Source organism: Lepus europaeus, chromosome 20, assembly GCF_033115175.1.
Source record: "Lepus europaeus isolate LE1 chromosome 20, mLepTim1.pri, whole genome shotgun sequence".
Classification (NCBI taxonomy): domain Eukaryota; kingdom Metazoa; phylum Chordata; class Mammalia; order Lagomorpha; family Leporidae; genus Lepus; species Lepus europaeus.
This window is the reverse complement of record NC_084846.1, coordinates 40,652,056-40,666,361: the sequence shown is the minus strand read 5'-3', so window position 1 is coordinate 40,666,361 and position 14,306 is coordinate 40,652,056. Positions and strand designations below refer to the sequence as shown.

The 14,306-nt window shown below is 40.7% G+C and overlaps 1 protein-coding gene across 1 annotated transcript in view; it reads left to right on the top strand.

The window, feature by feature from the left end:
• Positions 1 to 14,306, top strand: part of VPS41 (VPS41 subunit of HOPS complex) — a 191,128-nt gene that overhangs the window by 155,974 nt on the left and 20,848 nt on the right. The window contains 4 exon segments of the mRNA XM_062178061.1: positions 1,983 to 2,024; positions 2,425 to 2,475; positions 4,978 to 5,115; positions 12,498 to 12,552. Coding sequence (XP_062034045.1) covers positions 1,983 to 2,024; positions 2,425 to 2,475; positions 4,978 to 5,115; positions 12,498 to 12,552 — 286 coding nt within the window.

Sequence of the window (14,306 nt, the reverse complement as noted above, 5' to 3'; positions counted from 1 at the left end):
ATTCATAAATCCTTTCCTTGATGTGGTTATTCTACAAAAGAAAATGTAATTTGATAAGAAACTGAAAGGGGTGAGTGTTTTGTTTTGTTTTGTTTTGTTTTGTTTTTTTTTTTTTTGGTAAAACAACTCATGTAATTCATAGAAACAAAGAAACCAGGCATATGCTCTGGCTCATTTAACCTTCTTAATCTAGGTTCAGAAATTAAAATTGTAAATGCACTTCTATTTTGATCCACTTATTGCTGTTTGATTCTTTAGCTCTCCCGGATCTCACAGGAGCAGCTTCCACTGGTTTCAGCTGAGACTCAGGTCTAGGACGTGCAGAATGTGTTATTTTATTGTTGGGCAGATTTAAGTAGTGAGTCACTTGACTAATGAGGGGATTCAGCCTCCACAGCTCATAGTGGCTTTGTAAACGACACACACTGTGTATGCACACGTGCACACTCACCAGTTTATAAAAAGGAATCTAATTATAAGTATTCGTGACAGAAATAACAAGACTCAAAAAAAAGAAAACCCAGAGTTCTTTATTCAGAAAATTGAAAATTTTAGGTAAATCAAAAAGTAGAGCCCTTAGGGCTGCATGCATTTTTAATTATGTTTTACTGCATTAGAGATATTATGTGTTATATTAATCTCTACAAACTTTTTAGATAGGAGCCAGATCTACCTTTCTCTAAAAGATGCGGTAGCCTCCTTTTTTCTAATGAGTCAAGTCCGTAGAGGCTCAGATCCACCAAGCAGCATGGGGTTCCAAGGAAGCTCAGGTAGAAAGGCTCTGCTTCTCTGACAGAGAATAATTAAGAAAATGAGATGCCTAAATAAAAATTAATTGCATTTTCCCCACATCCAGGTTGTCCTCATGCCCATTCCCTTTCCCTCATGTGTCTTGAGAGCCTAGTTTTGCACACGTAGCTGTAGAAAAACAATGAATTGACCAAACACTAAGGAATCATAGAGATTTCTAATTGGAAGAGAACTTAGCGATGATCTATCCCAGCATCCTTATATTTCAGAGAATGAAAATAAGGTTTGGAGAAGCCAGCTAAGTAGTAGCAAAGTCAAGGACAGTACCCAAGATGGCTATTTGGCTTAACAATTGAGAAGCCAATAGATTCAAGTCCCAGCTCTACTTCCAATTCCAGCTTCCTGCTAATGTACACCCTGGGAAGCAGCAGTGATGGCTCAAGTACTTTGATCCTTGACCCACAGGGGAGACCTGAATTGAGTTCCTCGCCCCTGGCATTAGCGTGCCCTTGTCGCAGTTCTTATGGACATTACCAGCGGATGGAGGCTTTGTCTGTGTCTGCCTCTCACACAAGTGAAATAAATTTAGAAAAAAGAATAGGATTCAGCAACTCTGTATAAGCCTCAAGCTGGTGGGCTATCTTCCTGCTACTTCTTGTCGTAAGCTTTCTAATTTGCGTTTCATTAATGTTAAGGGTGGCCAACATAAATTCTAAAAGTCAATAACCTTGTATCTTTGTGACACTAAAGATGTATTATTGTTTTTCTGGCTCTTTCAAATATTTTCTGCCTAAGACCAGTTCCTTATTATGTCTGTAGGCACTCACAGGGAGACTTGGTCAAGGTTCCAGTAGTCACAAGTAACGCTCATCTTTGTGGTTCTGGAATGAGATGTTTTCCATAACTACCAAGAGCTGCATAAGAACTTATAGTGATGACTGTGACATGAAGAGGGCTAAAATATGTGTAGCTGAGATTTTTTATATTTGGTGAGTTATAGCAAGACACCTTCCCAATAGTAGGCAAAGCACACAGGCGTCAGATTGAGACTTCTTGAAAATGCATTTTTTTACAAATGTCATTTTAAATAAGGGCCATTGAAAAGCTAAGGGCCTCCTGAAATACAGAAAATAATATCTAACCTTTAACTGAGATGGCATATGCCTTATATTCAGTTTAGTATTCCCATGTTGTACAGCAGATTTCAATGACCATGACTATTTCTGTTTCAGAAAGCTGTTGACATGCTTTTGGACAATGAAGACAAAATTTCAGTAAGTGTCTAGTTTTTGCTGCTAATAATACCATAAACTGGGAGAGTTATAAAGAAGAGAAGTTTATTTTGGCTGATAGTTCTTGAGGTTGGGGGCTGCATCTGATGACGGCCTTCTTGCAGGCAGAATCCCAAAGCAACACAGGGCATTACATGGTGACAGGAAGCTTGTGTGAGAGGCAAGCAACATGCATGCAGAAGAAAGAAGTGACATCCCAAGAGAGGAAGCAGGGGAGCAGGAGTTGCACTTCTGTAACTATCAAACCATAGCAATGTGTTACCGGTTACCAGTTGACTGTCCGGAACCACTTTAGCTATAAAGAGGAGAGATGTTTATCAGATAATTTATCAGTTGTGCTTATGTCCTCATAACTCTGTTCAAAATGTTCTTTTCTCTATAGATTAAAAAGGTAGTAGAAGAACTGGAAGACCGACCAGAACTGCAGCATGTGGTAAGCATGACAGTCTCTTGCCTTCTTAACTTAGTGGTGGGCCGATCACCTTTCAATACTGGAGCAAACATGCTGGAGTGAACTCTTTATGGAGGTTTTTTAATTCCTAAAATGGGGCATATGCTCTGAATCCAAGGCTAAAGGTTAAATGCAGATGAGACACTTGACCTTTGACTTAGAGTTGAATTGTGATGTAGACGTCAATTCATTTTTGTGTCACTCTGTTACTATGCCTAGGAGTAAGCACCTTCCCACTCTAGTCGCCATTGACTGGAGTCATGGCAGAAACGACTGCACACTCTGAGGAGTACTGCACGTGCTGCCTTCTTCTGCCGGGGAAATAGCACGCAGCCTCGCTGTGTCCAGGACCACAGAGCAATCACAGAGCACAGCCTCAGCTTTCTTTCACTTTGATAATAGCTAATCCCCCTTCTCTCGTGTGGTCTGGGCGGTTGTGCTGTTAAGACCTGTTGTTCTAGATTTCCTGGGGGAGTGCTACTTGGATTCTGTGTACTGCATCATCATGAGAGTAGAGCAAGAGTGATGTCCTTTAAAAACTGTATGAGGAAACCACTGTATCATTTATGTGCTAGTACTTTAACATTTTAAAAAAACTGACTTCTATATTTCATGACATGTGTGTTTATTTTTAATTTAGAATGTTAATGCATGCAAAAGTATTCAGCCAAATTGATCAGTTTTATTAGAGTTTGGTACTGGTTTTTGCTTCTCTGATTCTATATAACAAAAATAAATATAATTGAATTTCAAAGAAAAGAAGTGTAAGAAAAGGCTTCAGAAGTGATAGCGATTATGGAGTTGAACTGAGGGCATCAGATACAAAGAACACACTTACATCTCTGCCCATCTCCTTGCATCCCAGGAGCAGGACCTGGGAGCATTTTATTTGTAAGTCAGCTTTATATATGAAACCCTTGAAGACTGCAGGTAGGCATGTGAGATGATTCCTGGTCTCTGGTATTTTTTGTTGTGATTTTTGTTTTGTTTTGCACTGAGGGGTTGTGTAGTTGCTCTGGCTATATCATTCATGATCGGAAATCTCAACGTTACTGCTTACCCAAGCAAGTCACCATGCTGCTGACCACTGTAGGGATTTGTTTATAAGTAGTGGTTTCTTGCTTATTTAAGCCATAGACAGGATTAGGGGTAGCAGCTCTGTGTGACAATGTAATCAATTAGTGCAGTGGAACAACAGTTGGAAAGCCCACATTGGAATGGCTCTTCTCCCCTGCCAGACACATCTCTATAAATTTGGCTTAGCCAGTGTGATAGAGTCTCCCATCCTGTTGGCACTTCTGAGAGATGGCACCATACATCCCAGCTCCAGCACTGATCCCAGTGCCAGTCTACCAGCAGTGCTCCTTGTCAGACCTTGGCCCAGTTGATGGGTTTGGTCTCAATGCTACTAGCTCTCCATCTTGCCATAGGGAGGAGCAGTAAGCCCAAGCAGTGATTCTTAAGGTGATTACATGTGTCATGGTTAGGCTTGTATGTGACTGTACAGCCACAAACGTCAACATCAGCTTATCTACCATTGCAGCTTCAGGGGGCAAGTTGATGCTCTGTGGTTGGTTGTGTGAATGGTCAGTGGTTTGTCCACTGGAAACTCCCCCTCATGTCATGACTGTCCTTTGTGTGATTAAGTCTTCCAGCTCCAGTGGACTGTGAGGGTTTTGTTTACAGGCAAGTTTAAACCTTGGACATAGATTTCCAACTTCTGAGTCTCTGTTAATAGCCTCCACCTTACCTGAGAGTAAAACCGAGTGAATTACCCACTTCCTTTGACCAAGTTCATCAGCTTTGTCAGCTAGGGCAAGGAATCCGTTTTGAACACTAGCTTTTCACTTTTCATTTTTGTTGCAAATGTCACCAACACAAGCAGCATTTCATTGTAAACACAGTTCTCAATAATACTTTAATAAAGAAAAGCTGCAAAATATGAGAGCTAATTTAGTGCCTGCCACTTGAGTGTTCAAGAATATACACCTGTCCTGTGACTTTGCCCCCTTTCACGTAAAAGAATTTTTATGATCTAAGAAACACATTAGTCAAGCTCAAGCATTTTATTTCTGAGGTGGAGATGATGAGGATGAGGATATTAACCACTTTAACATTTCAGGTGTATTTAGTACATGTCAAGTGTGTCTGGTTCTGAATGTGTTACAAATAGTAATTCATTTAAACCTCACAACAACCCAATGAGATTTTTTCATAGGTGAAGTCACTGAGTCACAGAGAGGATCATGACTCGTCCAAGGCCACATCGTTGGTAAGGGACACAGACAAGCCATTCAGGGCCCTTCTGGAAGATGTCAGAATTCCCTTGCTCTCCAAGAGGGATTCTTTCTACTTCATCATTTAGGATTTTTCCTGAAAACTCTCTCTCCAGCCTCTCCATGGGAACTGACATAAAAATGGCACTGTTGACCAGGTATTGCTTTCTTATTGTAATATTCATGGCTTATCCTTTGTTCCTTTTAGTATTTGCATAAGCTTTTCAAGAGGGACCATCATAAGGGGCAGCGTTACCACGAGAAACAGATCAGCCTTTATGCTGAATATGATCGACCAAACTTACTGCCCTTCCTCCGAGACAGTACCCACTGCCCACTGGAAAAGGTAAGGCCCAGGCTCCCCGTCTGGATGCTTCAGGTGAGGAAGCTATCCCTGTTCCTGGGCTGGGTGGCACCCTCATCTGCCTTCCTCTGTCCACCTGTTGTAAACTGCTCCTCTCTCTTGAAGCACTAGGTTTGGCTGGGTCATTCCGATGAGAAGAGGCCCTGTGGGATTTGATGTTGCTGAGGCAGTCAGGCATTTCTGAGACAGGAGGAGCCCAAGACTGTTAGCCACCAAGCAAAAAACAATACCAGGATCCTAAGTCTGTTTCCAGGATTAGAGTAGCACTTCAGAGCCGGGAGAAGCTCAGATGGTGCAAGACAGAAGCAGCTGCTTCAGTCAGGAACCAAGTTTTTCTAAGTCAAGGGTGATGGGCCTGTCTACTTTAAATGCCCTCCTCCTGTCTTTCTGTGTCTCCCGCACTCCATTCCATTCAACTCATCGTGTTATTTGTCTCCCTTTTCCACTGCCTATAAACTCCTCAGTGACAAAGGGTTTATCTTAGTCATTCTGGTAAACCTAGTACACAGTATATGTTACAAACACATTTACTAAATGGTCTGTGGCTTCATGAGTGAGTAGATGAATGAGTGAATTAAATACATACAAGTTTTATTTAGACTAATTAAGAGCTAGTATTATGAGGCTGTTGTTTCAAAATAAGCTATAATACTTTATTGTATGTATTAGTAACTGGGCAATCTTAAGGCTGAAAGTATTGTTTGCCATGGTTCTTGATCCCATCCAGTGCTGTTGGACATCTACAAATATCTTACTGCATTTAGCTAGCCAGACAACAAATGCTTTTTAGTGGGCTCTTTGTATGAACAAAATGAGAACATATGTGACCCGTGAGAGATAAGTAGAATGAAGTAGGTAGCTAACCTGCAGTTTATGCTAGAATGCTTACAGTTGTATATTTAGCCTATGATGATTAAATGTATTAGATTTACTTTGAACCAAATTCAACTCAGTGGATTTTTAAATTCTGTAGTCAGTGGGGAAAAGATGCCTGGCCAATATGCTAAAACTATGAAAAGCTTTACCATTTTATACTTAGGGCCCTAAAACATTTTCTAAGAATACATGTGGACGGCCAGCGCCACAGCTCAATAGGCTAATCCTCCACCTTGTGGCGCCGGCACACCGGGTTCTAGTCCCGGTAGGGGCGCCGGATTCTGTCCCGGTTGCCCCTCTTCCAGACCAGCTCTCTGCTGTGGCCCAGGAGTGCAGTGGAGGATGGCCCAAGTGCTTGGGCCCTGCACCCCATGGGAGACCAGGAGAAGCACCTGGCTCCTGGCTTTGGATCAACGCGGTGCGCCGGCTGCAGCACACTGGCCGCGGCGGCCATTGGAGGGTGAACCAACGGCAAAAAGGAAGACCTTTCTCTCTGTCTCTCTCTCTCACTGTCTAACTCTGCCTGTCAAAAAAAATAATAATAAAATAAAATTAAAATAATTAAATAGGAGAGTCTCAGTTGTTAACAACAGGAGTCACTGTGCACTTACTCCCCATGTAAGATCTCTGTCCTTAATGTGTAGTACTATGTGAATTAATGGTAAGTCTTCTACTAAAACAGTACTCTATACTTTATGTGTCTGTGTGGGTGCAACCTGTTGAAATCTTTACTTAGTAAATACTAAGTCGATCTTCTGTATATAAAGATAATTGAAAACGAATCTTGATGAAGAATGGGATGGAAGAAGGAGTAGGAGATGGGATGGTTGCAGGTGGGAGAGAGGTTATGGGGTGGAAAAAGCTTCTATAATCCAAAAGTTGTACTTTGGAAATTTATATTTATTAAATAAAAGTTTAAAAATAAAAAAAATTAAATTAAAATTAAAGAACAAAATGGGCCATTGTAAAATAATCAAGTTACTAATCCACACTTTTAGAGCTCCCTAAATTGGCTTTTACTGGGATTTCTTCATCAGAGAGTATTCTTTGTCAGGACCCACTGTGGGAAACCTGTGTATCTGCAAAAAACATGTTATTCTACCTTTGTTTAGGTACCCAAAGCTGTTGCATTCTTATCTTACTTTTTTCCTTAGAAATTAAAATTCTATATGCACTTAATCATTCTAAAAATGAAATCCTTTTATATTTATTTGTAAGGTGAAAAGGCTACCGTATATACCAAACCATGAATGACAAGGTAGATTGCCCAGTTAATGTATCCCAAGCATGCTAGTTGTGAAGTGAAGGTCATGGGCTACAGCTTGACTTTCCTTGTCTCAAGAAAGATTCATAGGATACATGGTCTCCTTTTCTCTTGAATCTTCGATGTAGAATTAGAGACAGGTGTTTGGTGCGGCAGTTAGGACACCAGTAGGGATACCCGCATCTCACACTGCGGTGTCTGGATTTGAGTCCCTGCTCTGCTGATGCCAGCTTCCTTCTGATACACTCCTGGGGAAAGGGGGACATCCTGACTCAAGTAGTTGGATTCCTACCACCCATATGGGAGACTTGGGTGGCGTTCTAGGCTCCTGGCTTTCATATAAATAAAATTTCTTTTTAAAAAACTTAAGAACTTGGGGCCAGCATTGTGGCGTAGCCTGTAAAGCCACTGCCTGGAATACTGGCATACCATATGGGCACTGATTCAAGTCACGGGTTCCACTTCCAGTCCAGCTCCCTCCTAATGTGTCTGGGAAAGCAATGGAAGGTGGCGCAAGTGCTTGGCCCCTGCAACCACGTGGGAGACCTAGGAAAAGCTCCTGGCTTCTGCCTGGCTCAGCCCTAACCTTTGGGGCCATCTGGGGAGTGAACCAATGTCTAGACACTCCCTCTCCCCCTCCCCTTTGAACTCTGCTTTTCAAATAAAAATCTTTTTTAAAAAAATTAAGAACTTAAAATTCTAATGCCTCCTCTTCCCAAAGAAATCTCTACTTAGAAGAGTTTATAGATGAGTTAGCCCTATAGGTACTTAATGGGTTTTTGTGTTTTTATTTTAAATGAGAAGTGTTTTAAGTTTAAAAGGCTTTTATTCAGAGTGTGTTGATCCACTATTGTTTATAATTCACTGTGGCAGAATAGTTGCATCTTTGTTTCTGATTGTCTGCCTTTTCTGGGGTTGGTAACTGTTGAAAGGAGTGGTGGTTTCAAACTGGAAACTGGTTGAAATTTTTAAGGTTCTAGATTTTTTTTTGTTTTGTTTTTACCATTTATTTTGTTATTGGAAAGTCAGAGTGATAGGGGAGAGGGGAGAGAATGAGAGAGAAAGACAAGTAGAGACTCTTCCATGCACTGGTTCTGATTCACTCCCCACATGGCCACACAGCTAGGGCTGAGCCAGGTCGGAGCCAGGATCCTGGAACTCCATCTGGGTCTCAAACATGGGCAGCAGGGGCCCAGTACTTGAGCCATTATCTGCTACTTTCCCAGGTACACTGTCAGGGAGCTGAAATTCAAGCAGAGTAGCCAGGACTTAAAGCAGCAATCTGATATGGGAGGCCAGCACTGCAAGTGGTGACTTAACCCACCATGCCACAACACTGGCTCCCAACTTTAATGAACTGAAATTCCCAGGGTCATTAGTATTTGTCCAGAAACTTTGTAGAGACCCTGACATCACATCAGAAGCCATTTAGGGACCTCATTATTTAAGGCCACAGTTTCCAGGCCAATGTTGTAGCACAGTGTAAGCTGCCGCTTATGACACCTGTGTCCCATATACAAGTTCCAGCTGCTCTGCTTCTGTTCCAGTTTCCTGCTGCTGTTCCTGGGATGGCAGCAGATAATGGTCCAAGTATGTAGGCTCCTACTATCCTTGTGGGAGGCCCGGATGGAGTTCCAGGCTTCTGGCTTCAGCTTGGACCAGCCACAGTCATTGTGGCCATTTAGGGAGTGAACCAGTAAACTGAAGAGATTCCTCTCCCCCCACTGCCACCTCTCGTCTTCTCTCTAATTTTACTTTCCAATAAATCAATCTTAGAAAAAATAAAGGCCAGAGTTTCAGGATTCAAAATCACAACAACCCTTAAATTCAGGTTTTTATGAAGTTGTTCACTCTATAGGAGAAACAGAATTCATAGAAATTTCTAATATCTACAGTAATTTTAAAAGAATAAAAAATCCTTTATGTTGCTATTTTGCTTTAGAATATGTGCTGTGCTTTCACATTCTTTCATTCAGTCTCTAAAGTATTGCAGTTTGGTGGATAGTGTGATTTTATACATGATAAGCAAAATCTTTGGGAGTTAAAACAGTCTAGAGCTAAGAAGTTGAGGAACACTTGGACCGTGGATCTCTTTAATATCAGGCCCCAATATTCTATTATTATGAGTAATCATTTTTTAGGTTAAAAAGATGATTAATAACTAAGTTTTTTTAAAATATTGCTAGTATCATGAAAGAGATATTTAATCTGCTAATCTGTCCTATGATTTTCAAATGCAGTCATCAGACACTAGTGCTCATTTTATACATCTGATTTGATTATGCCTAGAGTGGTTAAAAGCGGAGTGTCCACTTTTTAGCTTTTTTTTTAAATAGCTAATTTATACTTGAATTAATGATCTCTCATATCTACCAGCATTCACAAGGTGGCAGTATTAATGAATTCAGAGGAATAAAATTGAAAGATACAGAGTTCATAGATTTTCATTAAAGAAATTTAAAGAGAAGACTGTAAAAAAAATGATAGGAATAAGACTTGGTAGAAATCATCATTTAATCTACAGTTGAAGTTCCTGATGGTTACCCCAAATTTACTCTTTGTTTTATAAAGTCTATGGGACTCACACGTGGGGTGCAGGTATCATAAGTGGCAGCTTAATCACTGTGCCACAACACTGGCCTGGAAACACTGGCCTTTTACCCCAGATACCTAGCTTTATTTCTGACCTTTGTAGTAAATCAAGAAAAGAAGCATTAAAAATCATTTTTGCATAGTGCTATACTCAATATTTCATGAGTCTATCTTTTTTTAGTTTTGACTGTGTATGTCTGTGAGAGAGAGACAGACGAGAGGAGACAGTGTCTATTAAAATCTTAAGGTTCCCTACTTTTCCCTCTAGAGGGAGCACCATGGTCCAGAAACATTCAAAAATCTAAAATGAGGAAACATGGTTTTTCAAACACTGTCAATAGTAGAAAAATTAGATGTACTAGAAATACTTTATACTTTATTCAGAATTTCTGGAGATCTCTAGAGTCTCTACTTCCTCATTTGTGAGAAGAGGATAATTGAGGCTACTGCTAGAAACTATGACATGTGCCATTGTGTATAATGGTGATTGACAGGTGAAGCAGTACAGGAATCCGTAAACCATATTTTAAAAAACCAAATAAGTATTTTCTAGGCATTGGCTAGGGTTAGGTTGAACCAGGAATGATGAAAATCCCCAAATAATGGGGGCTTGAAGAGAGTAGCAGATTAATTCTCTGTCGATGGGTGTCTTGGTAGAGTGACCCTGCCACAAGTCAGAGACCAGGGCTCTTTGCTCCTGACCCTGTATCTTGCACATCTTTTACATCCAAGTTTCCCGAAGCAGACTGGATGAAATGACTACAAGGAAGGAAGCCCTAGGGTTCACACACAATGCTTTAAAGGAAGATTCTGGAAGCTGCCCTCCCACCTTTATTCTGCTGCTCAGTTGGAGGCAGGCATTAGACAAGTGGCTCCCCCACCCCGGGAAGACTGGGAGATTTTGTTGCTCTTTAATTTTGGCCACATATCCACTCAGTGTCTTACTACTATGACAGGAATGGGAAGAGGATATTGGGGACAGCTAGTTGCTCTGCTACTTAATTTTTAAATCTTGTGTCATACAATTGTTTCTTCCTCATTGTGACTTTCCATTATATAACTGACATATGTGGCTTTTATTTTTCCTTTTTTGCTGCATTGTTCTCTGTAATCAGCCCTTTTTTCCGCCCTTTACTGATTTAAAACATATAGCCTACAGAAACATTTTCAGTCAAAACTCAAAATATCAAAACCAGCTCCTGCTGTTACTTCCCAAGATAGATTATTGAGCCAAAAGAGCTAATTAACTTGAGCTGTTCTTTTTATCTGATTCTTGTTTTTAAAACAACCTTAACTGTTAACTGCAAGCCAGTAGCTTCCTCCTGAACCTTTTTCTTCCTGGTCATTTATTTTAAAATTATGTGCTATGTACCTTGAGTGGGCCAGGCATTGTGCAACCCACAGGACTCAACATGTGCATGGTCCCAGCGGAGGCAAACGAAACGACTGATCAGGCAAGTAGTTGGTCGCTCCAGCGGTGAAGTGCTGTGGGGCCGTGTACAGGGTGCAACAGGATGGGGCGCCTGGAACCTGCTCTGCAGTGGGGTCCTTGGGAATGCTTGTCTGAAGTCCTTGCCAGGTGGAGGGTACAGGGAGTGAGGGCAGCTCTTCCGGTGGAGGGATACAGTGGAGAGAGGAACAACACTCAGAAGGCACAGTCTGACTCTGGATGGCCTGCATATCTGCAGAGCATGGTGAAGATATTGGCTTTAAGTCCAAGCACTGAGAAAGGTTAGGAAAGAGGGTTACACAGGTTTCCCTCTGAACTGTACCTGGTTTAGATCCCACCTCTCCTGTGGAACCTTTCAGAAAAGAACCTCATGAGTTTAGTGTCCCTTCCTATGCACACAACCCTGCCTGTGCACATGGCCCTCCCTTGCTTATACATGAAAAGGGAGACTTCACAGTATAGCAGGGGAGTGAGGTCCCAACTCTTTCACCCCTCCTGGACCCTGAGCTCCCTTGAGTGAACTCATGGTGGTTCTGCCTCTACTAACTTCTCCTCCTGCTGCTCTTTTTCACCTCCTAGGCATCATTATCATTGCCATCTTTATCACGGTCACTTGTGCATCTCTAGCAAATCTGACCTCTTAGTGCCCAAGACAGAGCATATGGTAAATGTGGCCAGTTCATGTAAAATTATTTCCCCATATACAGTATGTCTGTTTTTATACCCTTGGAAATGCTGTCACCTGTTTGGCCCCGAATTTCACTTGATTTCCACCTGTTTGATTCTTCTTTCCCAGCATATATGTTTTTTCCTTCATTTTTGGCAGATCCTTGTGCAGAGTTTTTTAAACCCTGTGAGCTAGCAATAGAAATATTCCCAGTAAATTCATTCATTCGTTCATTTATACCATTGAGTATAGCATGTGTTAAATACTGGGAAAATGCTCATAGAGTGTTCAGAGTTGCTTCAAAAATGTTGTCTGTATAGACAGACCCCAGGACCTCTCGGAGAGGTGCATGAGTACAGCCTCCAGGAAGACGCAGGGATTTTCATTTTTGTTTGTGAACTTTTAAAGAAAGGCAATGGCAAAATGTTTTCAAACTTTGAAGTTTTTCTGATTCTACTGACATTTATTCTTGGTTCATATGCCATGGTAACATTTTTACCCTGCTTTAATTGTAGGCTCTTGAGATCTGTCAACAGAGGAACTTTGTAGAAGAGACAGTTTATCTTCTGAGTAAGTAACTTTTATTCATTTTGCTCAAAAAGGGTAAGAGTATGCCATGAATTGTCAAAGTTGTGGAAATTTCAAAAAGTTGTGGAAAAAAATGGAATCAAAGGATAAATTTATTTTGGAGGGTGGGGAAAAATTCTGAAATCTATGCATTTTTTTTTTCCATAATACAATTTCCCACAAGCTCTTTGAAGACTTCCTCACTTAATAATGAACCTAGAGTTTAGTGCAGAGGATCACAGAAGTTCAAATCTATTTTGCATGAGAACTGAACACATGAAAAGGGAGACTTCACAGTACAGCAGGAAAAGTTGTTGAATAAATACTGTTGAAATAATGTATTAGTGATGTGTGATAAACAAAAGGAACAGTAAAACTGTCCTATATACCTCACCACATATATGGAAATAAACTGTAGATGGGTTGACAGCTTAGGTTATCATCACATTAGTAGAATACAAATAAAATTCATTTTCAGAATTCACACCCTAAATAAGGAAATGCAGTTGACGATGGAGCTCTTGAAAGAGGAAAACTTTTTAATGCTCTGTAGCTGTATTTGTCACTGATCTTTGCTTCTCAGTCCTGCATGTGTCATAGCCCTGTACCATGCATCCCAAAGCCCAGAACGCTTACCTGTTCACACGTCTCCACAGGAGCCACACATGTAAGAGCAATGTGGTTTTATCACAGATTTCAAAAGGAATCTCTGTGCAGGTGTCACTGGCATACAACATGGAGCCCCGTGGGATGCGGCCCACCCCAGTAGGGTTTTTCCTCTTTCCCTTCCCTCATACAGCACTCACCTTCATTGGCTTCTTTAGCCTCTGTTGAAAAATTTATCCAAATCTCCTCTTACTGTTTCGGCATTTGTAGATTCATGGGTACTCAGCACAGACCTAGAACTGTTCTTCCAAACCATGTGCACTTCCAAAATAATCTGCTGGAATAAAATTTTGTCACAATATCATATTGTCTTAGAAGCAGTAGAAAACTTTTAAAGGCAGACTTAGGCTCATTTCATAAAAATTGTAAAATCTTACACATTTTAAAATGTTAACTTTTTAGAGACATAAACTGGAAAGAATATTTGCAGGAAAAGCAATAGAGGGGATATCAAATGAGATATCATTTTATTCAGAAGCCCCCTGTTGTCAGTTGATAATGAATCTGAGTGTGAAGGTATCAGCATTCCAAAGAAATACACCCCTACTGAAAGGAAGTCAGAATCAGACCAAGGTTCAAATTCCAGCTCAATCATTTAGTAGCTGTGTGATCTTGACCATTTCTGTTTCCTCTCTGTAAAATAAGAATATTGTAGAACATACCTCATAGGATTTTACTGATGATTTAAATGATTACAGCCATATAAAGCACTTAAATGAGTACTTAGCACCAAAAATAGGAACTATTTATTTCACTGTGTTATGGACAGTAATCTAATTTCACATAAGAAAATATACTTTTGGCTTTCAAACTGTGTTAAGATATACTCTATTTCTTATTTTTAAAATAACCTAGGGCTGGCATTGTGGCATAGTAGGTTCCGACACCACCACAATGGGCACTGATTCCTGCCCCAGTTGCTCCACTTCCAATCCAGGTCCCTGCTTAATGGCCTGGGGAAAGCAGAAGATGGCCCAAGTCCTTGGGCCCCTGCAGCCATTTGAGAGTGGGCCAGTGTACAAAAGATCAATATCTCACCCCCCACACCCCCATAACTTTACCTTTCAAATAAATAAATAAATATTTTTTTA